We start from the raw sequence: 25,044 nt of genomic DNA, 5'->3' as shown, positions 1-25,044 counted from the left end.
TCGAGGGACAAGCCATGAATTGTAAGATGAACTAGAAGCTAACATAGTCCATGAAAGGGTGGCACAACCCAAATAGCTCTCTGAGAATTAGTACGTAGAGGGTAAGGTTGTGTGATAGTTCCGTCCTCCAAATTGAAGATACCCATATCATATGCTTGGTCACAATTGAACGTAGGATAACCTGATATGTAATTATCAGTGTAATGTATGGAATTTGACTGGCATCCAGGAAACTTTGAAGCTAAAACAGAGATTGAATCATTGTCGCCCACAAATAGAGGCTCATCTCCAATGCTTTTCAACTCAACCTTGTGCCCAATGGATCCATCTTCATCGTCGAACACCCACTTGTAAACCTCCGTAGTCCGCCTATTATTATGCTTTAAAAAAACGTCTGTTAGCGCATAATTTCTTAGGATATGCAATAAGTCTCCCTTAGTTGATTCCACATGATATGCATGAAAACCATAATCTTGGAATGGCTCTGGATGTGTGAGTAGCTTTAGCTGTGAAGAGTTTTTAATATCATTGCTACAAACATCAATTGACCAAATCACTCCAAGTTGTCTAACTGCGTATACTTTATTTTTTTTAAATATAACATCACCATATAAACATCCATCCTTGAGGTAAGTTCAAGAGCTTTGCCCTGCCTTGATGAAAACTAACCGAAACCAGCTATAGTAAAGTGCTACAACCACATAATTCTTCGGATTAAGAGCGGGATCAGTGCACAAGATAACCTTACGAACATAATGCTCGTAGTAGGAGCTTTCATATTCTCTGACACGGCCTATAAAGGGAGGGAGAAGAATGGGCTTTGCTTTGGTGAAACGGTTACTGAGTGCTATGATCAGACCTTGGTCTGTTGTTGGATCTACTGTGGCCAAACAACCACGGCTAAAGCCACAACACTTGCAATTCAATATTGGTGTAGATTATTCCTTCAGAAATGTTGTACAACACTCTTCCTCGGTCGCCGTCGTTGTTCGGGATCAAGAGCATGAGGGGAAGTTGTTTATTACGTCACCGCTGCGTTGCATGATTATAGAGTTTGGACATAGAATGCCATTGCTTGCAAACGGGCAGCAAAACGAACATGGTCAATGGGTTCTAATCAGTGGCGGACCCAGACTTTCGTTCATCGGGGGCTTAAAAAAAATCCAACCGATATATAGCCAAATAAAAAATATTTGGGCTTAAAGTGAACTTGGTGGCTGAGTTCTCCACAAAATTACAGAATGAGTGAACTTGGTGGGATCTCTATTCTTCTTTTATAACATAGGGTTTTTCTTTTTTAATATAAGCTTTGGGCTTAAAGTGTATGTATTGGATGGGCCATGTTGAGGCTCCACTTAAGAAGGACCTAAAAAAAAAAAAAAAAAGTTTGGGTAGGATTATACAGCTGCAACTTTTTTGTAAGTGTGGGCAAGTGCCCACAGTAGTCCTTCATTGGGTCGGCCAATGGTTCTAATAACTTATCCATAATAAAAAAGACGAGCACTGGAAGACTTGCCCATCCCCCACTTCTGAAGTTGACAGCCAGGGTCCTACGACAAAGTTTCTTATTAGAGTTAAAACTGGACATGACTATAACTTTGAAACAGAAACAAAAGGCGGAACAAAGAACAAAAGAACAAGGAAAGAATTGATGATGAGAAGTGGCCTCTATATACTAACAATTGAAAACAAATTCTTTAAGAATAGGGAAACAATTAGGGCCCGTTTAGTATCCTATTTGGATCCAATTTTATAAGCTCAAGGGGATCTTAAATCTAAGTCCAAAATGATTAGCTGTCATTGGGTCTAGTCCTCGTGTTTTTGGTTTTAGATGTAGGTCATTTGACATTTATTACTTTTTTGTTGTGTCGATTTTACCCTTTAAGGTAAATAAAGAAAACACATTGAAAATCTAAATTTAATGCATTATTTCCTTGAAATTGAATTCCAAATTTTGAATTTTGAATTTTTTTTCCTTGATAATATTCCTAATATATAGATAAAATACAATTTAATCAATAAAAAGTAAAGACTCACATATTATATCAATCGATCAGACAAGTACCCACATTAAATTATGTACCTGACATATAGGTAAATAATGTTAATACATACAGGTATATACGTACCTGCCTTACAGGTAAGTGTTTTTTTCTTGAGTTTTCTTAAGCAGTTTTTTCTGGAGGTTCATATTTATATACATACGTACATGTCTTCCATATAATAGTGTGTTTTTTTTTTTCCAAAGAAATTTTGTATGGATTTTTATCTCAGTTGGGTTTAAAGATCCATACCAAGATATTATATGAGTTCAATTAGCTGGGCTAGAGGGTATAACTACCTAGACTAGAGGTAATTTATGGATTTAATTACCTGGACTATATGTAATTTATGGGTTTAATTACCTGCAGCATACGAGTTGTATGCATAGGTACCTTACCTATTGTTAAGGTATGAAGTTTTTATGAACTCTTATTACAAATTTTGATGTCGGTATACCTTGGGAAAATTTCAGAATTCAATAAATAGATTTGCAATTAAATTAAAATCAAATATGATAATTAATATCCTACAAATCAATAACTTACCAGTTTTAGGAATTCATAATTTACCTTATTTATGTTTTAGGTGCATAACTGGAACCAAAAAAAAAAGAAAAAAAAAAGAAAATATCAATAAATTGAAATAGGCATGTAATCTTATATGGCGCAAAAGTCAAAGGACTTGGATCAACAACAATTTCTGCGTGGATTGCACCCAAAATCTCTCATCATAATTGGACTTATGCCAAATTTTCTATAAACTCAATAACAAATTTTAAGTTCAAAAAACCTTATTTGGTAGGCCCTTTTTTAAAAACTCAAACCCAAAAAAGAATTCAAAAACACCCCATTATTAAAAATAAAAAAAGTTAAGTTATATAGGTTGTTTGTTGTTCTCTCTCTCTCTCTTGGGATGGCAAAAATTCCAATCGGGTCCCCGACCCTAATGGGGGGATATTTCGGGGAAAAATCGAGAATGGGTACGGGGATCCCAGAATTTTAAAAATCCCCGATTGGTTCCAAGACGGAGATGGTATTGTTATCCCTATCCCCGAACCCGTCATGATAGATGGTGGCTTTAAGAAGCAGATGACAAGATGGTTAGGACGGTGAAGAAAGAGGAAAAGAATAAGGGCAATCTTAAGGAAAAAAAAATCGGGGATTCAGGGCTAGGGGTGGGCATTGGAATTGAAGAACCGATCAACTGATAACCAAACTGGAGCGGAAAAAATCGTGTTGACCAAAAAGTCAAACCCAATTTAAAAAACGAACCGAACCAATTCTAACCGGTTCTCATTCCTGTTCTATACCCCAACAAACCAAACCGGGCCAAACTGGACCTGCCAAATTAAATATATATATAATTTTAATATTTATGTATATCCAATGCTATATTTTTAATGTCATAACTAATATTTACCTAAGCTCAATTTCAAAACAACTCTCTTTTCTAGCCCCAATATTTATTTTGTATGAAATTGGATAATTTGTTAATTTTCAAGCCAAAAAAATAAAATTTCAGTTGAAATTTGTATTTTAAAAAAAAGAGTAATTTGAAAAGAAAAAAAAACTGGTTCAAAACCGAACAAGACCGAAATCGGACCGAAATTGGTTCAACCCAAATCGAATAGTTTTATAATTTTTTATTTATTAAAATCAGACCGAACCAAACCAGATAAATAGTACCAGTTTCGATGCTAATATGAGGCAAAAATGGGCCCGAATCGGACTGTGACCACCCCTATTCGATGCGGGTTTGGGAGAAAGCTCCTTGACGGGGACGGGGATTCCCTGAAAATTATTATCGGGGATGGGGGCGAGGAAGGGGATGTATTGCCATATCCTATCCCAAATCTCTCTCTCTCTCTCTCTCTCTCTCTCTCTCTCTCTCTCTCTCTCTCTCTCACTCATATGGCACCCAATTGGGCTTGTCTTTGTGAACCAATAACCACCAAAACCATCGAAGCAAGTTCAAGCGGCGTCGGGGAGTTGTTGCACACCACCAAAATTGATAGGGTTTATGCCGCACATCTTTTTCCTTTTCTTTTGTTAATTTTAATTTGGGGATTAAGGTTTCTGATTTTTTTGATTTTTAATTTATTTTTATTTTTAGATCTTAAAAATAGTTTGGAGTTCAATACCAAACAAGTTTTTAGATCTTAAAATCACTATTTGAAAACTCATGTTTTAAAAAATAATCATAATTTTTTAGTTTACTTTTTTTGAGTAGGATACCAAATATGGCCTTATTTTCTAAGGACAACAAGAAAATAATAAGATGAGTAACCAAAATTCCAATAATTATTATTTTATAAGGAAACAACACAAAATACGGACTCTAAAATAACAGGAATTAATTAAGATGTCAACAAAAGCTGTTCTCCATATGTTTCACAAACTCATCAAAATCAATCACTCCATCTTGGTTCATATCTGCTGCATTAATCATCCTCTGGCATTCGTCCAATCCGAATGCATCCTTGAAACCGAAATTGCTTAAAACTCTTTGTACCTCTGCTGCATCTATAAACCCATCTCTGTTCTCATCAAACACATCAAAGGCTTCCTTCACCTCCTCCAGGCTGGGCTCCTCCTCATCGAACAGTCTCCAAAGCTCCTCTGCGCCAACCCTCTTTCCAATATTGTCTCCCTCTGCCTCATGTTCATAACACATTCCTAGCCGGCCTATCACCATATCTACTTCTTCTCTGCTTAGTTCTGTTTCATCGTGTGCCTTGTTGTTGCCAAAGAGAGGCTCATGGGTTGGTGGTAATTCAGAACTGAGGCTGTGTGTTTTGGTCCAAACCTTCCATCTGGTGGAGACAAATTTCACAAGGGGTTGGAGAAAGTTCTGTACGTCCTCCATGGATAAGTTGATAATATTAATGCAGAGAAAAAGTATGGGGCTTTGTATCTTAAGTACAACCAAGGCTTCGACACTGTTATATTGATGAGAAAAAGCAATTGCCTTGTGTTTGAAGCGTCAACGTCTTTAACTTCTGTGTCAAGTCACCACTAGTTTTCCTGGAAGACGATGGATGGATGCACAAGAATTAATTCGAACAGACTGACTAAAACAGAAAAGCCACTCCTATTCCTAGTAGGAAAAGGACTCTAGGACTAGAGACTTTCTAAGAGAAAGAGGTTTTATATTTTAATAAAGTTATAATTTTCAAACAAAGATTGATGACCGCTTTGGTTCCTCCAGTCCAGACCAAATCTTCTTTCTACTGGTTTCCTCATAGGGTCATGCAAAGAGAAAAAAACAGCTTCCAAGCCAAGCTAAAGGTTCACATCACATGCATGATGCATCCATATATAATTATTTTAGTTTTCTCCAAAGTGCTTGGCTTTTGGAAGTTTCCAAAACTTGACATGTGAGCGCGCGACCGACTGTTATTTCTCCTGGGGAATTCCAAGAACATTCTGAAACTTCCAGGAAATTGGGAGGGACAACCTTTTTTTTTCTTCTTGTGCGTAAGAAACAACGCAGTTTAAACCAATGACTTTATGCTCATAATTTACATCATAATAATTCACAAGAGGTCCCCTCCCCTTGTAGACTTTGTGTTGTGGCACTTTGGGGGCCTTCTGAGGGCCTATATATGTCCAATTTCCTCACCTTCAGATCCTTCCTATTTGTTCCTGGATCTTTCGGACCCAAACGAAACAAATTTCCAACTTAATGGATTATGGACTTTTCATTGGCTTGATTTCTAATATCGAATAAAAGAATCCTAAGAAAACAAAGGCAACTCAATTGAGTTGAGTTTATTGATCCATGGATAAAGCAGAAACAAGGTCTTAAGGTGTGCTAGATAATTCGGGCCCAACTTCAAACTCGGATCGGGCATGAAAGCTTTAAAGCCCATCATTGTTATTAATTTCTCTTGGTTTTTAGTTTTTCCACTCTCAATTTGTAAATGGTAACTAATTAATTACAAAATGTGTAATGTTAAGAACAAATATTAACAGTAATTAATAAGAAGACATTGTTTAATCAAGTTGGTTAGAGTGGATGTGCTCCTCATTTTGCACCCGATTCTCTATAATTGAGATTAAATTAAAATAGAATATCATTTTTATAAAAAACAAAGACTGATTACCCTTTTTGGGTTTTGATTTATCTAGAGTGAATGTCTTACAATGTTGTTTTTTTTAACTTATCTTCAGTTGGAGTCTTTTCCCACTACCTAAAATAAGAAAAGTAGATGTATGGTAACAAGCAATCAAAGTTCCATCTAGCTTTTGGTTTTTGGATGGAACTCCAAAAGGTGCATTCCCCACTTTTTCCCATGAAAGGAACCTTTCTTCTGAAACTTTTTCCAAGCACTTACTCTCCAACATAATTTAGTGGAAATAATATGATAGGTTTCATCATGTCACTCAGTCATCCATCCATCCCAATTGAACCTTGTCATACAAAGTCGTGCCATAAACTAAAATTCAACATCTCATGATAAAATTGCGCCCACCATTTCACCTAGGGCACAACACAGGAACTCTCACCTAATAACGAGGCATGATGCATCATAAAAAAACGACATGTCAGACTCATGTGCATTTAAACACCAAAAAATACAAAATAAAAAAAACAAAAAAAAACAAATAAAATGAAAGCAAAGTGGGTTTTGGTGGTGTCTTTGAAAATTGTTTTTCTGAAACTCTAAGATGGAAATGTGTTGGAGATTAATTGGAGTTGTTCTAACTAGGTTTTTAGTTGAAGTCCTTATCAATGAATAAATGTAACACCTTAAAGCTTAAGCTTCCCGAAGGGATAGAGTCTTTTAATGATATATTGCTAGGCATGCATGCCATATATTAAGATAACATTGAAAAGATTGACAAAGTACACATTATTAAGAATTAAAAGCTCTTTTAACGGAAAAAAGTTAGACTAGGCTTTTCCTCACTACAGTTTTTTTCTTTCTTTAAAGAAGAACATATTTTTCTTAATTGCCTTTTTCTTACGAAAACAATTTTGGACAGGGACTAAGTAAGGTTGTTCATAGGTCTGGGAGAACTTTTCTATTCAAACAAACATAAAAAAAAAAAAAAACGAAAAATTGTTTTCAACTCAGGCAACCTTTTTCGGTATTATCTTGTATCTATATATAAAGTAAAAGGCTGGTGAAATATTTAAAGTACCGAAAAATACCATTGGGTAATGCAAACATGAAGAATTGAAATTATTAATTAAATGAGGATAATATGGTAAATTTGCATTTTTTTCATATTAAAAAAAAAATTAAATTTAAAAACAAAATCAGATAATGAGTTTTATTTTTATGGAACACAACTATTCATTATCTTTTTTAATTCTAAAAAAAAATCAAAGGATAACCAATTGGCACATAATAATGAAAAATCATACGAAAACCAATAAAGAGCATAATAATGAGCAAGGTTTGATGTTAACTTTACTTTGGTTGCTTGAAAGGTTGGATATTAGCATGCAACAGACGAGGACCACATGAGTTTTCATGGATATTTGGATGAATGTCACATATATTACTGACCGATAAATGCTAAAATCAGGATATTATGATTTTCTATTGTTTGTGTTTCTTAGTATGTGATAAATACTTACACAGATATTTTCCTATGCTGACGTCTGGACGTTAGTACTATGCATATATCATTTATTTTCTACTATCCCTCCCTGCTTTACTTTCTGTCTACAATGACATTCACACGATAATAACGTTTGAACGTTCAATAATGCCCACATAATAATAAGTTCATTTGAATGTCCACATAGAAGTATATATGTGAAAATTCTAAATTTTTTGTGTTGGAATCACATGCATGGGTCCCACAACAACTAATTTTGTGGAGAAATTGTGGGCTGCTAGTGACAACAAAGACAAGGAAATATCTGAATGTTGCGGTTGGAGGATGGATGAGAGACGCATACATAAATGGAGTGTGATTTTGAAATATTATCCAAGAAAGTGAAATAGCTAGAAAAAGGAAAAGCCACTTTTTGTGTTTGTGGATATACTTGGCTCAGAGTGATTACACTTTTTGGTATTTTACAAATTTGGATTCGTTTGTTTTTGAAAGAGATAGATGCCTCGCGTATTGACACTAGTTCAAAGCTTATCTCCACAATTTGGGGCCTACAACAAAGACTTTTCTTTATAATATCTTTTGAATCCTCAGTTTTCTAAACTAATTCCCCACTAGCTTTCTTACATTTTAAAATTCTAAACACTGAAAATAGAAAATCTATGTCATTGTAGTCTCCATGGTTTGGTCAAAAACAAAACAAGAGACAAACATGTTCCATTGTAGCAGCTACAGAAAGCATATGAGAAAAATGAAGTTTATTCAACAAATGTTGGATTTTGATGCATCTTTTTATTAGCTATCTTATGCTACCTCACATAAGTATGTATACAAACACTTGCTGAACCATCTACCTAAGGTGAAAATAAAAAATACCTGTCCATAATGTTACACAGATTTAACCCAAAAATAAGAAGTCTATATGATCTAGTCAGAAACAGCTTTGCTCTCCTACAAAGTGATTATCGGTTGTATGCTGTAACTTCTAGGAAAGAAGTTCCAGCACCAAGGGTGATCAACAATATTGGCTTATGGTAAAATTTGTCAGCAGCAAAAGGTGGCAGGGAGGTAAACTCCCTCCCATCACCTTGTGAAAGTTCACAACTCTAACTTCAGCTGTGATCATGTTCTCTCATGGAAGTTCAGTGACCGGGACAAGGCTGCAGGATTGGCTTGCAGCACTGGAGATGCTTCAACCACATGATTTTTCTCGTCTCCCTTTGATTGAAATGCCTGGAAGAGACCTCCCTCATTAGTACAATTTCCCTTTTCATTCTTAATGCCTAATGTTGCCCATATGGAGCTCTTTGCTGCTTCACTTGGATCATCAATCCTTAATGTTTTTGGAATCCAAACACATCTATCTGAAGTGTTGTCCTTCACGTGATCTTCGTTCTGGGAGCTGGCTGGATTAAGAATGTCCCCATCTCTCGAATGTTTCCCTAAGGTTGGAGAATTTGGACCAGAGCTTGTAGCACAGTAGCTAAGAGTAGAGGATGGTGAGGAGAGACTTGGTAAATTCCAAGAGTCCGGCACAGTGCAGCCCCAATATGGTGGTGCAGGGTAGAATGATATTGGAAAGCCTGAATGGCAGAAAGGAGGTGGAGGCATTCCAGAGGGCCACTGAGCTGAGTTCCATGGATAAGGCCAAGGGGAGCCTGGAAAGCATGGTACTTGAGGAGGGAAGCTTTGACAGCTTTTAATCGCTGGCTCTTCTAAACCAACTTTGCCTCCCCTCTCTGATGAATTTGAAGCTGTAATAGAAGATCCACTTGAGTGGGCATCCCTATTATCTCCTGGTATGGAAGAAACCCCAATTCTTTGTTCAGGCCTATGGAACCCACTTTGAGTACAATTTTGTGCTTGCTCTGCAAGGTTCAATACAGAAGCCATTGATTCACAAAGAGGAGAATCCGAACCAAAGGTAAGGACAGTTCCATTGCTTCCCAAAGTAGTGTTGTGTGCACCATTTGCAGCACTAGCACGAGCTGTTTGCAGAGCATCTGACATTAACATGTGACGATATTGTGAAGCTGAAGAGTTTTTATTCTTGCGACGACCAGCACCCACAGGCACATTCCTCATGATTCCTCCAGCAGTCCAGTATCTCTGACAGTTCTTGCAGAAATGGCGAGGCTGGTTGACATTGTAATTATTATAATAACAGAACTTGGTGTCCATGCTATTACATCGAGGACATGGAAGTATCTTGTCTGGCTTCTTTAGAGTCTTTTCTTGTGAGCAACTGGCCTCACTCTGGTCTCCATTATTAGAGGATTTCAGAGATGAAGTTTCTCTATCAACTGATGGCGTTTTTGGATTCTCGCTAATTCCAGATGATGTTGTAGGAGCTTTTAAGTCTTCTGTGATTTGCTCTGACGTATCATCTTCCTGCTTCTCAGCTGTGAGTTCCTTCTCTGATATTGTTTCCTAATATTTCAAACAAAAAGGTCTGATCAGAAAAGTGCTGCAGCTGTTTTTTCAGTAAATTGAAACAAAAGTATGTAGGGAACTCTGAACTAGACTTAAAAACATAAAGAACTAAAGAAGAATAAAAGTAGATGAAAAATCTCGTCTGATGTATAATCCTTATTCCTTACTGATAGACAGATTGTTGAGGGCACACCAGCTAATACATTGATTTATGAAACTTTGTAGATAGCCATTTTAGACAGCAATCAGCTTTCATGTGTCGATACATATAAACTTCTATTATTATTCAGAAACTTTACCATTTACTAACACATCAAGGGGAATTAAAAGTAGATAAGAAGGGAGCCAAAGAAAAGAAAACGAGTTGTTATAGAAAACTGAACAAAACAGAAAAGTTTGTTCAGAAAGAAAAGGTAGAACAGGCTTGTGGGGAAAACATTTATATCACTGCAGAAAAACCAAAAGCACATCTGGGAAGTATCAGAAGCTGTTGAACTGACAAGAGTAATTCAATCCTGACCAAAATGAAGAAAATTCTAGAAAACGCTTTTCTCTTCTCTCTAAATTTTTTGCCAGCCATGTCAATCTACAAATTTGACATAAATGGATAAATGCTTCTGAGAAAAAACAGAGTAAGCAAATCAATCCATGGAAAAAGTCCCATAACCAAAAGCATAATTACTGCTAAAGTGCAGTGTTAAAAAGTTAAGCTTTTTCTAATCCATGCTTTCTGGTTCCCTCTCCAAACCATTAAAACAGCTTTTAATCCTCAACGAGAACTTAATGATTAAAATGTTCACCAAAAAAGCTTTAAACTTGTGCAACTAATCATATTGAAAAAAAACCCAATTTTGGAAATCTTGAACAGAATCAAACTAAATCCAGAAAAAGGCTCGTAAATCCAACACATCCTTGAAATACAGCATCCGAATATCATGACGTAATCCTCAAGTCCCACAATGACCACAAAATAGACAGCCTCAAGATAACCAAGAGGACAGAAAAACACAAGAATAACACTGGCCAAATTGACAATCTTGATTAAAGAACTACAAACAATCAGGGATGATTAATTATTTCAATTGTGAGATCAGATCCCAAAATCACAAACTCCATAGTAAAATCAACCCATTTACAATTCTGAGCTTCTGATAAATGATGGGTTGTTCTTAGAATATAAAAAAAGCAGCAACTTTTCATAGAAAATAATTGAAACTCAAACATACCTTGTCCACTCTCGTTGAGTTCCCTTCAAGCGAATTAGTAGTAGCTGAAGAAGAAAGCTTTTGCTTGTCATCAGAATAGTCTTCAACACCACCACCACAAGCAGTGGCAGCAATATCAGAATCAACAGCTCCACAAGACTCATCAATGGCGGAAGAAGCCTCATGGTTCAGTGGCGCCAAAGCCAAAGGTATGGTCTTTCCAAAGAGCTTTATCGTGGGGCCTTCACTCTCGGAAGACATTCTAGTAATTTTGATTAAAACCCAATAAAAGAGTCTCTCTTTGTGTTTGAAACGAAGAAAGACACAAAGACACAGAGTTCCAAGTGGATTGGGTGTTTGCGTATGTTGTTGTAGTTGGTGTGGTTTTTGAGTTTGATCGAGGAGGAGGGAGGGGGGAGGAAGAGGAGTTTTGAGAACAGAAGGGTGAAATGGTAGTGGGGTTTAACGAGGTGGGGAATGCCACATCATCAAAGGGGGAGATTTGTGAGCCACAAGTTGTATGTGGCCTTTGAGATCTTTCGCGCTGTTGGATTCCCCCACAATTCTTCAAAAGATAGTGCTTTCTTTTGTCCTCTCTTTTTTCCCTTCCATGTCAGCAAAACCCCCCCCTCCACTCCATTTCACCCTTTTCCCCCCCACAATTACTCCTTCCTCTTTCGCCTTCACCTGCCTGCCTTCTCCAAACTTAAATAATTTACAACAAAATAAATTGTTTGGATAAGTACTCTTGAAATTCTTTTTGTTAGTTGCAAAAGGAGAAGAACTTTTTCAAATCCCTATACATTTACATTACGTGTCATGCTTTTGTAGAAGACAAGCGAGACTCGTAAATACTTAGTATTAATTGTGAAAGTTTGAAGTCGAACTTCCCTAGAAAATTTTGTTAGCTGCTAAAGAAGAACTTTTTCAAATCCCTTTACAGTTATACTGTGTGTCAGACTTGAGTAGAAGACAACAAAACTCGTAAATACTTACTATTAATTGTGGAGGTTTGATGTCGAGCTTCCCTAAAAAATGAACGAGACTCATAAATACTCACTATCATTGATGCAGCGCGTTAAATTTATGAAATTTCATAAATACTACTATGACTGGTAAGTAATGAACTTTGCCAATTTGGAAAGTAATTTAATAAAAGCATTCGGGTATTTGTGAAATTTCTCTACTACACTTACCAAATGAAATATTACCATGTCAAACTTATTAATTTAATAGTATTTCTCTCTAGTATATTGAAAAGTGTCTCAAATCTAATCCCAATCCCCAATATGAAAAATGTAGGCAAATTGTAAATGATATGGAAGCGTGCAAGTTAGCATGTTTGAATTTGGTTTGATAATAGTGTGGATATATTTTTCTATTCAAAAAAGTACAAGGGAAAGAAAATGTCTATGAAATTCTACACACATACTTTATCTTTGGAAAAACAATTGGTATCAAACACTTTCCGACACTTGAAAAGAATTAGCCTGTAAAATTACTTCTTTTCCTTTTCGAAAATTGTCCTAGTTTCTTGTTTTAATTTTTTTTTAATGAAAAATAGTTTATTGTTAAATTATTGTGAACCTTTTTGGAGCAGAGCAACGCTCGGAATTGTCCTTGCCAGCTGTGGGAAGTTATTAGGTGTGTTTGTGACAAAGGTCGCTTGCAGTAGAAAACACGTGGCAGGTGGACCCGCGAGGTCACCGCAATTGAACATTGAAAGTAGGGAGGTTGGGGGGCCCACCTGCAAAAAGCGTACTGAAAAGGTCATTTGATCATCACCGCCGTTCATTCCGTAGTTCCAAGCTGATGGCACTTTCTCTCTCAGTCTGTCGACACAGAAAATCCTATTCCTGTTTGTGGCTCTCCAAATTTGTAATAGAGATTTCTTTTTTTAGCTAACAAAATTGTATTATTTGGTTTTGATGCCGTCATATATTTATTTATTACATCATTTAACACAATTATTCTGTTGTGTGGGATGTAATCATCTGTAGCATTTGTGAACACATGCGGGTTGTCAGAGCACTTGGAATGAAACTCTTGCCTCGTTTGATTCATGGGAAATGGAGTTTGGAGATGGAAATAAATTATTTTTCCATGTTTGGTAAGTTTAGATATGGAAAATGGTTGCCTGACACATGAGAAAGTAGGGGGAAAGTAAAGCTTTCCTCCCAACTTGAATTTCATTTCCTCGGCATTACCAAATGTGGGAAAAGAATATTTCATTTCCCATCCCTTGAAAAATGGCATGAGAAGTAATTTCCCATTAAATTCATTCCGTGAATCAATTAGAACTTTGTAGATATTGTTTGTCAATTTCCCAACATTTTCACCAAAATAAATTAAAACTTTTCAGCTCTAAAACGAAATAAGTCTGGAATTGCCTGCATTTTATTAATGCATTGGGTTTGTTTTCATTTTTATAATAAATTTTTTGATGTGTCTCTTTTGTTGTTGTTGTCAAGAAAAAGTTCTATTACTTGCAAACCCAAAATTAGAAAAAGCACAAACACAAAGACACATAAGCAAATACGTAGTTTGTGTAGAATTACATTATATTATTTGTGGTTGCCATTTTATAGAGATGCATTGAATCTTATACCAATATATTATTATATTATTCTTAGAGCATGTCCACCGCAGCCCATTTTGCCAGGGCAACAGACCCCCCCAGCTCAAAATGGACCTCCAGCGCAGAAAAATCAGCCCGGGCAAGCCCAAGGGCAGATCTTGCCTGGGCTTCAGCCCGAAGGCGGTGATGTCAGCGGTGATGTCACGCTGACGTCAGCGAGCAAAAAAAAAAAAAATCGAACAAAATTCAAATTTTTTAAAAAAAAAATCTAAAAAATTATGGATGTTTTCCCTATAAATACACAACAAATTTATTCACTTTCCACATCAAATCCTCATACAAACTCTTCTCCTTCCAATATTTGTAAAATGCAATCATTTTTTTTTCTTACATTTGTAAGTTGTTTATATTTTCTTCCATATTTATTTTTTTCTTGCATAATCATTTTATTTCATGCATTTCTAAATTGTTTATATTTTGTTGCATATTCTTTTTTTTTTCTTGCCCTTGCCCTAGCCTTTTGTAAATGCAAACAAAGTTTAATTAAAAATAAACCTTATTTTATTCCAAACAACACACAAAACAAAGCATAATTCCAAACACACCACACACAAAATAAAACATAATTAAAAACAAAACATAATTCCAAACACACCACATACAAAACAAGGCATTAATCTTGACTTCATCCATTGTGATTGCCTTTCATCTCCCACAAGTGCTCGACCAAGTCAACTTGACGCCTCTTGTGAACATACGAAGATTGCATTTCTTGGTAACGATCAATCATGGGGTTGTTGAATCGACCATCCCGAAGTAACGGTTCGTGCTCCAATGGATGTCCATTTGGTCCCACCGGCCTTTCATAAATTTTTGTCAAGGCCGTGTTCATGGGATCCGGTTCGAACACATCTGCAGCAGTATAATCAAACTCATCCTCCACAATCATGTTGTGGAGGATGATGCAAGTCATCATAATGCTCCGCAGCACCTCCTCATCAAACATCCGAGCAGCACCCCTAATAATACCCCAACGAGCTTACAAGATACCGAAACACCTTTCCACGTCTTTCCTGTAACCTTCTTGAAAGGCAGCAAAGCTTTTTTCCTTCTCGGATTGGGGATTCGGAATTGTTTTCACAAATGTCGTCCACCTAGGATAAATTCTGTCGGCAAGGTAGTACGCACCAGAGTATATGATATTGTTGATTTGGTACGTGATCTGGGGGGAATGACCTCGCAATACATCGTTGAATACCGGGGATTGACCAAGCACATTGAGGTCATTCTGAGATCCGGCAACTCCGAAGAATGCATGCCAAACCCAAGTGTCGAATGAAGCTACGGCCTCTAGAATTATACTTTTTTGGCCCTTTCGATTCCCATAGTCTCCTTGCTAGGCAGTTGGGCAATTCTTCCACTACCAGTGCATGCAATCGATGCTTCCAATCATTCCTGGGAAACCTCGAGTCTCAGCTTTTTGTAGAAGCCTTTGGAGGTCCCTAGGCGTAGGTTTGCGAAGGTACTCCCTCGTGTAGAGATTTTCTATTGCATCACAAAATCTCACCAAGCACTCTAGGATAGTTGATTTTCCCATCCTTGCAATCTCATCCACTTGCTCTGCAGATGCCCCATAAGCAAGCATCCGCAAAGCAGCTGTAAGTTTTTGCTCCGGGAGAAGACCCAAAACTCCAAGAGCATCATACTTTTGAATGAAGTATGTGTCGTAATTACAAATATCATGCATGATTTTTTGGAACAAATGTGGGTGCATTCTATATCTCTCTCGAAACTTAGAAACAGGATATAACGAATTTGGGATAAAGTAATCTTCCAAGAGATTCTTACCCCGAGACTCCCTACGTTTGTCCACATTCGGGGCACGACGACGGTGGTGTTGCCTTGATTCATTAAGCATACACGTCGCTACAACCATTTCTTCCTCCTCTTGATCGGCCTCACGATCTTCTTCAGCACGTCTGCGCCTGATTTCTTCCTCTTCTCGCTCTTGCCTCTCCAACACCCTCCTCAGGTTAGACATTGAGAGTAGAAAGTGTTTTGTAAAATCTGAGAAATGAAAGAATAGAGAAGATATGGTGTGTGAGGTATGAGTTGAGGGTGTAGTTTTATAGAGGGATTTAGAAGATAAAGATGACACGTGGCGCAATTTTATAGGGTGAAAATCTTATCTGAAATATGATATTATAATTTTTTTAAAAAAAATCTGAAAATCTTATCTGACAGGGGACATGTGGCGCAATTTTAGAGGGTGAAAATCTTATTTGAAATTTGAGATTATATCTGTAAAAAAAAAAATCTCAAAATCTTATCTGACATGGGACACGTGGCGCAATTTTAGAGGGTGAAAATTTTATCTGAAATATGAGATTATAATTTTAAAAAAATAAATATCCGAAAATTTTATCTGAAATAAGACACGTGGCAACCGAAAATCTCATCCGAAAAATTATGGACACATGGCAACCAAAATTAATGGTTTAAAGTATAAAAAAAATAGGAAATAAAGTACAATGAATAGTATTTGCCCTTGCCCTAGCCTTTTGGGGTGGAATCAAAAAATGCAACGCTGCCACTATTCATGTGAATAGTAGCAGCCCTTGCCTTGCCTTAGCCCTTGCCTTAGCCCTTTGGGGTGGACATGCTCTTATATTTGAAGTAGTGGCTGGCTCAGTGTACAGGTGGAATTAAGGTGGTCAAGTGGATTTGAACCACCTTTTAGGCTTTTAAGCAATTATAGCATTTTTATAAGGGTGATAGAAGGTTGTGAAATCCCCTCCCATCCCATGTCATTTACACTATCGCTTGTATTCAAAAAATAAAAAACTTACTACAACTTGTTCTGTTGGCCGACATAAAAGGATTCCATCCAATCCAAGTACGAAAAGTCAAAATCTCTTTTGCTTGGAAATTCAAAGTCCCCATCTTTCTCCAATAGAGAGAGATATATATATATATATATATATTATCTTCGACAACATAAGTTGTTCTACTTTTGATTGGGTTCTTTGTTTTTCAAAGATATTGAAAATATTAACAGATGAGATGATTTTGGACTTCAAAATTTTCCTGCTAAACTTTCACTCATTTGGCAATGGATGGTTGGACTTGGGATTTTTCTCTTTTAATAGAGTCTGTTAGCAAAAACAAAACTAAAAATAAAAGGAAAGCATGGCTACAATTTGATGTGTTGGCATGGCAGAGATAGCTGTGATGAGATGGGCTCACGCTTTATGTACCACATATTTGACTTTGCCTCCAGTTTAAATGGAAATGCAGATTTGACAAATTGCTAGTAAAAGTCAGGTAGGCTAGAGACTTTGAGAATATTGTTGGTGTACGCAAACCACTCAGAGTTTAGAGACAAGAAATATCAAAACCTTGCAGGTAGGTCAGGGATGGACGGCTTACACGCATTATCTTATCTAATCAAGGCTTTCTTCTTTTAGCTAAATTGATGTCTCTTTTTAAATGCAACATGACACAGACGATTTTATACACTGATTTGTCAGATATGATTTTTTTTACCCCATTTATGAACCCTAAGTAATATGATTTCTTTATGTTTCTTTTCTGTTAATAAAATTATGATAAGGGGATGGATAGGGGCTTTCGGAAATCTGATGACCGATACTGAATAGCTAATCTCGCCTCATCCTTTGTTCTATTTAAAAATGAAAATAAAAATTTGCAGAAGTTGCTTAATTTCCACTTGGTACAAAAAGTTTTACCATGAATTTCTAAGATGATTGTAAGCCAACATGTTCATTTGTAGCAAAGCTTCCTTCAGGCAATGAACTAACTATATGCTTTTTCTCAGCTCAGAGTTGCAACTAGAGGTAAAACAGCATCCTGAATTCCCTTTGCAAATATAGAATATAGTAAATGAAATGAAAAAAATAAATCCAAATTGTCTTTGATATTATATATAGTTGCAGCCAAATAACAGGTGGTTCCTATGTTTCTACATGTCTTCTACACAGGAAAGGGTGTGTTTTGATGCGGAGGAAAAGAAGAAAAAACGTACGACGGGTCGTTTCAGTAGAATGCTGAAAGAAGAAAGATGAAACGGCAGCACGCGCATTGCGCACCTTCACCTTGGCTAAAGCAGGTGAAGATGACAGGCATTTCCTTCCTTCAATTTGTGCATTTGGGCTTTGAGTTGGTGGCACATTTGGAACTTGGGAACTACCTGAGAACCACTGCAACCATAAAGCCTTTTAACTTATTAGGTACCCCAAAACCAATTCCTTTCCTTTTACTTGTTTGAAAGTGTTTTGTGTCTGGTTAATGAATTCTCTGTTCTAAACTGATCATGGGTTTCTTGCAATTGTTGTATAATTGTTGTGCTTGCTTTGTATATAAGATGGTGGAAATGGAATTTATAATTCTGCTTTTAGTCAAAGTGAATATTAGAAATTACTGCTCCTTATGCAACATGTTTAGAAAAAAAAAAACACAACTTTAATTTTGTTACTAAAAAAAGTTTCTTTTATATTTCAACAGTCTACTCTGTTATGTTTTCCCCTGAAGAATTACCGAGATTACAACTTAAGTTTTTGCTTTTTATGTTTAAAATTTGTAAACTCAACTTGTGCATCTGTAATGGCAACATTATCACCAAGCATATTGGTTTATATCTTGGAGATTAGTGCATATCTTGCATAGTTTTTTGTTAGATTGAACATGTTAACAGTGAGGAAACAGATTTGGTATTCACCGCTGAGGTATACAGCATTACAGATATAATCATGACCATAAACTTTATCTCAAATCCACTAGATTTCCCGATTCCATTAGTGTATTTAGTCTTAAAATAAAGCTTATATTAAAAATGAACTTTCTAAGTGCTCTTGTTCTCCTATAATGTGAGATCATCTATTGGATTGTGACCTTTTAGGTGGCCTAAGCGGAGTTCGATTTCAGTATGCCTATGTTCTGCCTGGTCATAATGTTGCTCAGCTTCTTACTCCCTATGCTCTTCTGTGGAGATTCATGACTTGTGTAGGCAGGGACAGATCCATGAATTTTCCTTGCAGGGATCAACGTCTAAAAGGGTAAAAACTTTATATACAAAAATAAACCCATAAAAATGAAACGATAATTTATAATTCATAATTAATAGAAGAAACCACATTACAATTGTCCACAACGAGTTTGCATATTCTGAAAACGTCCCATTATAGTTTCATTATCAATACAAACAAATACATCTTTTTCAATATAAACAAATAAGCTATCACTCGACCATTGATCTCCCATTCGGTTGCGAAGTGGACCTTTCACAACATTCATAGCAGAAAATGCTCTCTCCACTGAAGTAGTTGCAACCGGTAAAGTTAAGGCTAATGTCAGAAGCAAATAGACATAATTAAATGTTCTATGCAACCCTTTCTCCACCATTTTTCTTGCAAGGCCACCGATCCCTTTCAATTGAGAAAAATCACTTCTCATACGCATATGATGAATATAAATCCCAAGTTGATCTTCAAGTGCCAAGAGGTCTCGTGGTGTAAATTCTTGAGGATAAAATTGAGCAAAACGAAGAAGCTTTTGTTTGTCAAAAGCTATGAATGAATCATTCGGACTCAAACATGCCAAACAAAGAAGCAACTTAGTATTTACCTCACTAAAGCGATGATTTAACTCCACAAGTTGCCACTCAATGATTTGAATAAAGATGTCCACACGATAATGATGGATTTTTGTTATTCTAGGGGCTTTGCGATGTGATCTCCAATTAGCTACATATGCATCATCCATGTTTGGAACCTCAATATCATGTTTGCCACAAAAGGAAGATACTTGATCAAGCAAGGCTTCAAATCCATTATCTCTCATATTTTGTAGTGCATCCTTGCAATCTTTAACTAAGGACATTGCATTCCCAATATCTTGGCATTTCCTTTGTAATGCTTGTGACAAATCATTTGTGGCTCTCAATAAAGATCTCATAAAACCTTTCAATTACATCTCCCTTTTTGTCCACATAACGAAACACCACCGCCATTTGTTCTTTTACTGATATATCAAGTGATTCATCAACTAATAAAGAAAAGAAGGCACCATCCATATCGTTAATGATCTTCTTAATAGTTTCAGTTGCACAAGCATTTACAAGATCTTTTTGAATTGTTGGTAAATCTTGGCCACCACCCTGATCGTGGGTTCTGCACCTCTGGCCGTGGAGACGCATTTATTGCTCTGATGGCTGGTGACCTACTCTCTCAAGCTGCAAAAATTCTTGTGAGAATGTCCACGTCTAATCACTCTGTTTCCTGTCGCCAAATGTTCGGTTCATTTTTATACATAATTTTTCATGTTATTCACCCACTATTTTGAGTTAGTTCTTGACATTTTATAGCTTTTTACTTCATTTTTGTGTTTTCTTAGATTTTACCTTGGTTGGAATGAAAATGAGCTAAAAGTGCGTTATTAGTTATAAATTCTGTTTTTGGTTCATTTTCGTAGGTCAACTTCTTGGCCTGGGATCAACATGCTCTGGTGCTCGGATGAGGTCATGATCTTCATGAGACTTGTTCCAATGGATGTTAACTACAACATATCCAAATTTGAGCTCCATTGGACAAGTATTGCCTATCCAACCAATCCAGCATGTTACCACAGCTCTGGAAATCCGAACTTGGCCAGCTTTTACCTCCTTTGTGTTATTTTGATTTTCTTGTTACCATAACTCTTGGTAACAAGGAATTACCTTTGTAAAAGAGATATTTTCTGAAGTATTTGGCATCTTTGTGAGTCAATGCTTCATAATGGCAAGGGGACAATGGGCAAAAGCTTTAGAGAAAGAATGAGTTTTATATTAAAAGTGTGAGTAGGAAAAGATGGGAAAAGGAGCAAAAGCAATTGGCAATCAGATATGGAGGGAGCCTTTGAACGTGGAAAGCAATTCAATTCTGAATTCTACAGATTGAGAGCAGATTTTGGAGAGTTTTTGGAGCTTGGAGAAAGCCAAGGTGTAGCCAAGAAAAGTGGAGAAGAAGACTTCCACCATTGATAATCTTGAAGCTTTCATCATTTTCTGAAAATCTGTAAACTCTTTCTAATTTCATTTTGAGTTTGTATTTGAAATAAGTATGAGCAACTAAACTCTATAGCTAGGGCTTAGGTTGAAGCCCTAAACATGATTACCTTATTGTTTTGATACTTGAGTGTATGAATTTCTAGATATTGTTGATGAATTCCAATTCACCAAATTAATCTATCCTTGATGTGTGTTTTTCCTTGGTTGGCCATCTTTGAAAGCATGCTTCTTGAGATTGTTGGGATTATGTGTATCTTCATGTTATTCTAAGCAATAAATGGATGAAGTAAGAATCATCCATGTGAATTGGTTTCTTGAATACCTAATGTAAACACCATGCTATTAGGATTCTTGTGATGTTCATATTCTCTTTGAACTTAATGGGTTCTCCTTGTAATTGAATCAAAGTACGAACCATACCTAGGTTCGGTTATGGGGAGGGCACAAGTATTGTAGCACGAACCATGCACTTTACGTATATTAGAGAGAATCAATGCGTCTTGAGCCACGACCCATGGCCTTGATTGCGAACATTTTCATCAACACGTTTAGAGTTCATCACTTGAGTATTCATGAACTTGGGTAGAATTGTTTAGGGTGGATTCCGAAACCCTAGTGTTTGTTACTTTTTAATTCCACTCTTTGATATTTCATCTCTGCCTTTCTCATTTAAATTCAAAGTCCATTTACTTTCATGCAATAGAAATAGGTCACTTGAAACAAATCAAAACCCCCCCCAATGTGTGTGTGAGTTGTGTGTTTGATACGTGGTGTGTCTTTAATACTGAATTTTATTTGTTTCCGTAATTGTTTTGGACTTTTGGTCCGCGTTGTGTTCTTGCATTTTCTGTTCTGAATCCAACCGTATAAAGAACGTGAATTTTTGACGTACGGTTGGAAAGTTATAGGCAAAACACTGGACAGAGGTCGAAACTGAAAAACAGAGAAACGAATCTGCCCAAAAACGACCGGTCGTTACTGTTCACGACCGGTCGCTCATCACACGTTTATTGAAATTTCGACTCTGCCGAAAAACGACCGGTCGTCACTGTTCACGCGACCGGTCGTCACTGTTCACTGTTCACAGCACTGTTCATGTCACTGTTCACTGTTCACGGCACTGTTCACATGTGATAAAATGGCGATAGAAAATGCTGTTTGTGTTTTTCTTTAGTTTTCTTGTGTTGTTTCATTTCTTTTGCACTTCTTTACTTATTTTTAGTTTCCATTTTGCATTTGCGTATTTGTGGTGTGTCAATTAAGTGTTCTTTACGTACTCAAATTAGAACTTATAGGGAGCCGACAAGTTCTTCGTGGGATCGACCCCGTACTTACATAATCTATACTTCATTAGATTCGTGCACTTGCGGGTATTTTTAATTGGTTGTTTGCACATTAATTTGTGTCCTTTTAGGAATGCAACACCAAACCCTGACTTCAGTCACTTCCCACCTTCCCTCATGCATTAAATGCTTATTCGTGGCCAGTGGGGTTGCTGCAATAAACAGAGGCATTACTTCATTAAATGAAGCATGAGACCCTGCTATCACGTGATGATTTGATTCTGATATCTCTGGCCGTGATTTTGCTCGGCCTCGGCCTCGGCTTACAATCGAGGCTGAGATGATCATGCCTTGGCAACTTTTCCTTTGTTTTCAGGAAGGCAAAACACCTTGGTGAAACGCTGCGCTTTAGCTTCTCGAGGAAGTGCTTGGGCCGCAAAAAAGGGATTCCTTCGGTCAGTTCATGGCCGTGATTTATTAGGCACAAACAAATTCCCCTTGTTATTTGAAGTGTCACTCTCATCACGGCCACGAAAAGGAAGACCTTGCTTCAACAAAAATCTCACACAATCAAGAGAAGCTATCGAGCAAATACGATAATCAATGCGAGCTTGGTCTGATTGCTTTATCAAAACTGTTTGGATGTGTTGCTTTTGATTCATAAGATCCACACATTATTGTCTAGATTGATTATGAACACCCCCAACACCTCCAATATGTTGCCTAATTTTATCTTTCTTCTTCCAATTTCTAAAACTCATCTCTGTGAAGGCATAGCTACACCCTTGACCAATTTTGAAATTGGATTTGAAGATATAACAATAAAGGCAAAATGCAGCATCTTTACTAATACAGTACTCCAACCAGTCAAACTCGTCAAACCACTTGACATTAAAGCGTTGATCATACCCTGAAAGATCGATTTGTAGAAATGTGTGATCCTTAGGTTGACATAGACCCTTTTGTAGATATGCTCTTCAAATTTCTTCTCGAATGTTAGGATCATAATCCAACAATTGAGGCCGAAGTCCAGGGTCTGCAAGAAGATTAGCCAAGACATATAGCAACTCACTTTCTTTCGAACTATTTACCACATCTCTCAAAATACCCACATCTCTTAAACTTGAACTACCCACATTATCCGAACTAGAAGTAGTTGATGAAAACTTTCTCTTAAAATATCGTTCCATAACTGTATATGTATGGGTAGAAATAATCAATAGAGCATACAAACTAACAAATATAAATACAATCTATTAAACAAATCCCTATTATTCAAACGAACCAAAATAAAATCACAACAACTAATAAAACAATAATATATAAGAATCTTCATTAATTAACAAACACAAAAACTAATCCAATGTACCAAGATATAATCTAACTAAATCATATACAATCTAATTATTAAAAAGCCCTAATTTATTTAAACTAACTAACCAAAATAAAAACTCAACAAAATAACTAATCAAGAGAATAAAAAACATATAAGAATATTTATTATTGAATTAAAGCATAAAGAGATTAGAAATTAAGATAACATATTTTCAAATTTGATGGAAAATGAAAAATCCACCTTTGAAATCAAATTGAATTTGGGGCTTATTTTTTTGCTTTGTTACCGCCACTTTGAGGGTGTCGCCGGTGCCGGATGGGTGGATTAGGGAAGCCGTTCGTCAGATTGGGTGAAAATTGGTTCAATATGATTAGGGGTTTGGGGATTTATGGTTTGACATTTGAAAAAATGGAGCTGAAACTGATATGGAGAGGGGAGGTATTGGGCTCTTTGTGTTAAACAGAGTCTGCGCCCATTTTTATTTTTATTTTTTAAACCTGGGCCAAAACGACGTCGTTGTCCAGTTTTTTTTTATAATAAAAAAACATTAGTAGAACGACATCGTTTTGACGTTGAGGATAAAAAAAATTAAAAAAAAAGGAAGCGCGCTGGAGAAGCATACTGTGGCTCTTTGGGGACTTTCATCAAACACTTTGCAGGGGTCAATTTTCTCCCCTTCAATGGCAGATTTCAGAGGTTGTAGGGGTCACTTGACCACCCTTGCTCTTCTGTAGATCCGTCCCTGTGTGTAGGCATCCCTTATCTATGGAGTCTCAGAATTTCCTCAACTATGGAGAACTCGGTGTCGTGGCATCACCAATCCAGTTGAATATGTTGGCCAAAGATGAGCCAGTAGTAGAACTATACGTTAAAATTTGGAAAATATGGAGAGAACAACATAATGATTTTCTGGTTTCTTCAACTTGATTTAGTTCGTATTACTAACAGAATATTTATACAAGTAGAGATGGAGAGAATACATTAATTACAATAGGCAGCTGGTTGCTACATTAATAGCTGCAAACTCAAGACAATTGTCCATCTACAGGCTCAAGGCACATTAATGCCTTCACAACATAAGTCAGCACTCTCCCTCAAGTTGGTGCATAGATGTCGCCAAAGCCCAACTTGCCTAGTATATTGTGGAACGTTTTACTCAAAACTGCCTTGGTTAATATGTTTGCCAACTGATCCTCTGATTTGACAAAGGGACACTGAATTTCTTTAGCCTCAAGTTTCTGTTTAAGGAAGTGTCTATCTACTTCAACATGTTTGGTGCGATCATGTTGAACCGGATTATGTGCAATAGATATTGTAGCCTTGTTGTCACAATACAGATCCGTTACAAATGTAGGTGTATATCCTATCTCGGTAAGCAATCTTTTTAACCAAAGAAGTTCGCAAATTCCTTTGGTCATACCTCTGAATTCGGCTTCTGCACTGGATAAGGCAGCTACATTCTGCTTTTTGCTTCTCCAAGTAACCAAGTTTCCTCTCACAAATGTGAAGTACCTTGATGTAGATTCCCTACCC

At 36.7% G+C, this 25,044-nt stretch overlaps 1 protein-coding gene, 1 long non-coding RNA gene and 2 pseudogenes across 2 annotated transcripts; 1 reads left to right on the top strand and 3 right to left on the bottom strand.

The window, feature by feature from the left end:
- Positions 1 to 4,340: 4,340 nt before the first annotated feature.
- LOC110751348 (putative calcium-binding protein CML46 pseudogene) lies at positions 4,341 to 4,938 on the bottom strand (annotated as a pseudogene).
- Positions 4,939 to 8,356: 3,418 nt separating this feature from the next.
- Positions 8,357 to 11,887, bottom strand: LOC110751383 (cyclic dof factor 2-like). The gene is made up of 2 exons (XM_021951842.2): positions 11,273 to 11,887; positions 8,357 to 10,043 (listed from the first exon to the last, which is right to left on the bottom strand). The coding sequence occupies exons 1-2, from the start codon at positions 11,510 to 11,512 to the stop codon at positions 8,736 to 8,738; spliced, it is 1,548 nt and encodes a 515-aa protein (XP_021807534.1). The 5' UTR covers positions 11,513 to 11,887; the 3' UTR covers positions 8,357 to 8,735.
- Positions 11,888 to 18,983: 7,096 nt separating this feature from the next.
- On the bottom strand, positions 18,984 to 23,365 carry LOC148297839 (uncharacterized; annotated as a pseudogene).
- On the top strand, positions 20,137 to 21,049 carry LOC148297840 (uncharacterized). Its single transcript, XR_015833079.1, has 2 exons — positions 20,137 to 20,189; positions 20,319 to 21,049. It is a non-coding gene; the product is annotated as an uncharacterized LOC148297840 (long non-coding RNA).
- Positions 23,366 to 25,044: the final 1,679 nt, after the last annotated feature.

Source organism: Prunus avium, chromosome 1 (genome assembly GCF_965620075.1).
Source record: "Prunus avium chromosome 1, drPruAviu1.hap1.1, whole genome shotgun sequence".
NCBI lineage: Eukaryota > Viridiplantae > Streptophyta > Magnoliopsida > Rosales > Rosaceae > Prunus > Prunus avium.
Note: the sequence above shows the minus strand (reverse complement) of the source record. Positions and strands in the feature narration are given on the sequence as shown.

Bases quoted from the DNA above. Each gene is read 5' to 3' on its own strand.
- LOC110751383 (XM_021951842.2), bottom strand. From the start codon at position 11,512: ATGTCTTCCGAGAGTGAAGGCCCCACGATAAAGCTCTTTGGAAAGACC. The intron at 10,044-11,272 runs GTATGTTTGAGT...TTGAAATATTAG, and splicing joins ACTCAACGAGAGTGGACAAG to GAAACAATATCAGAGAAGGA.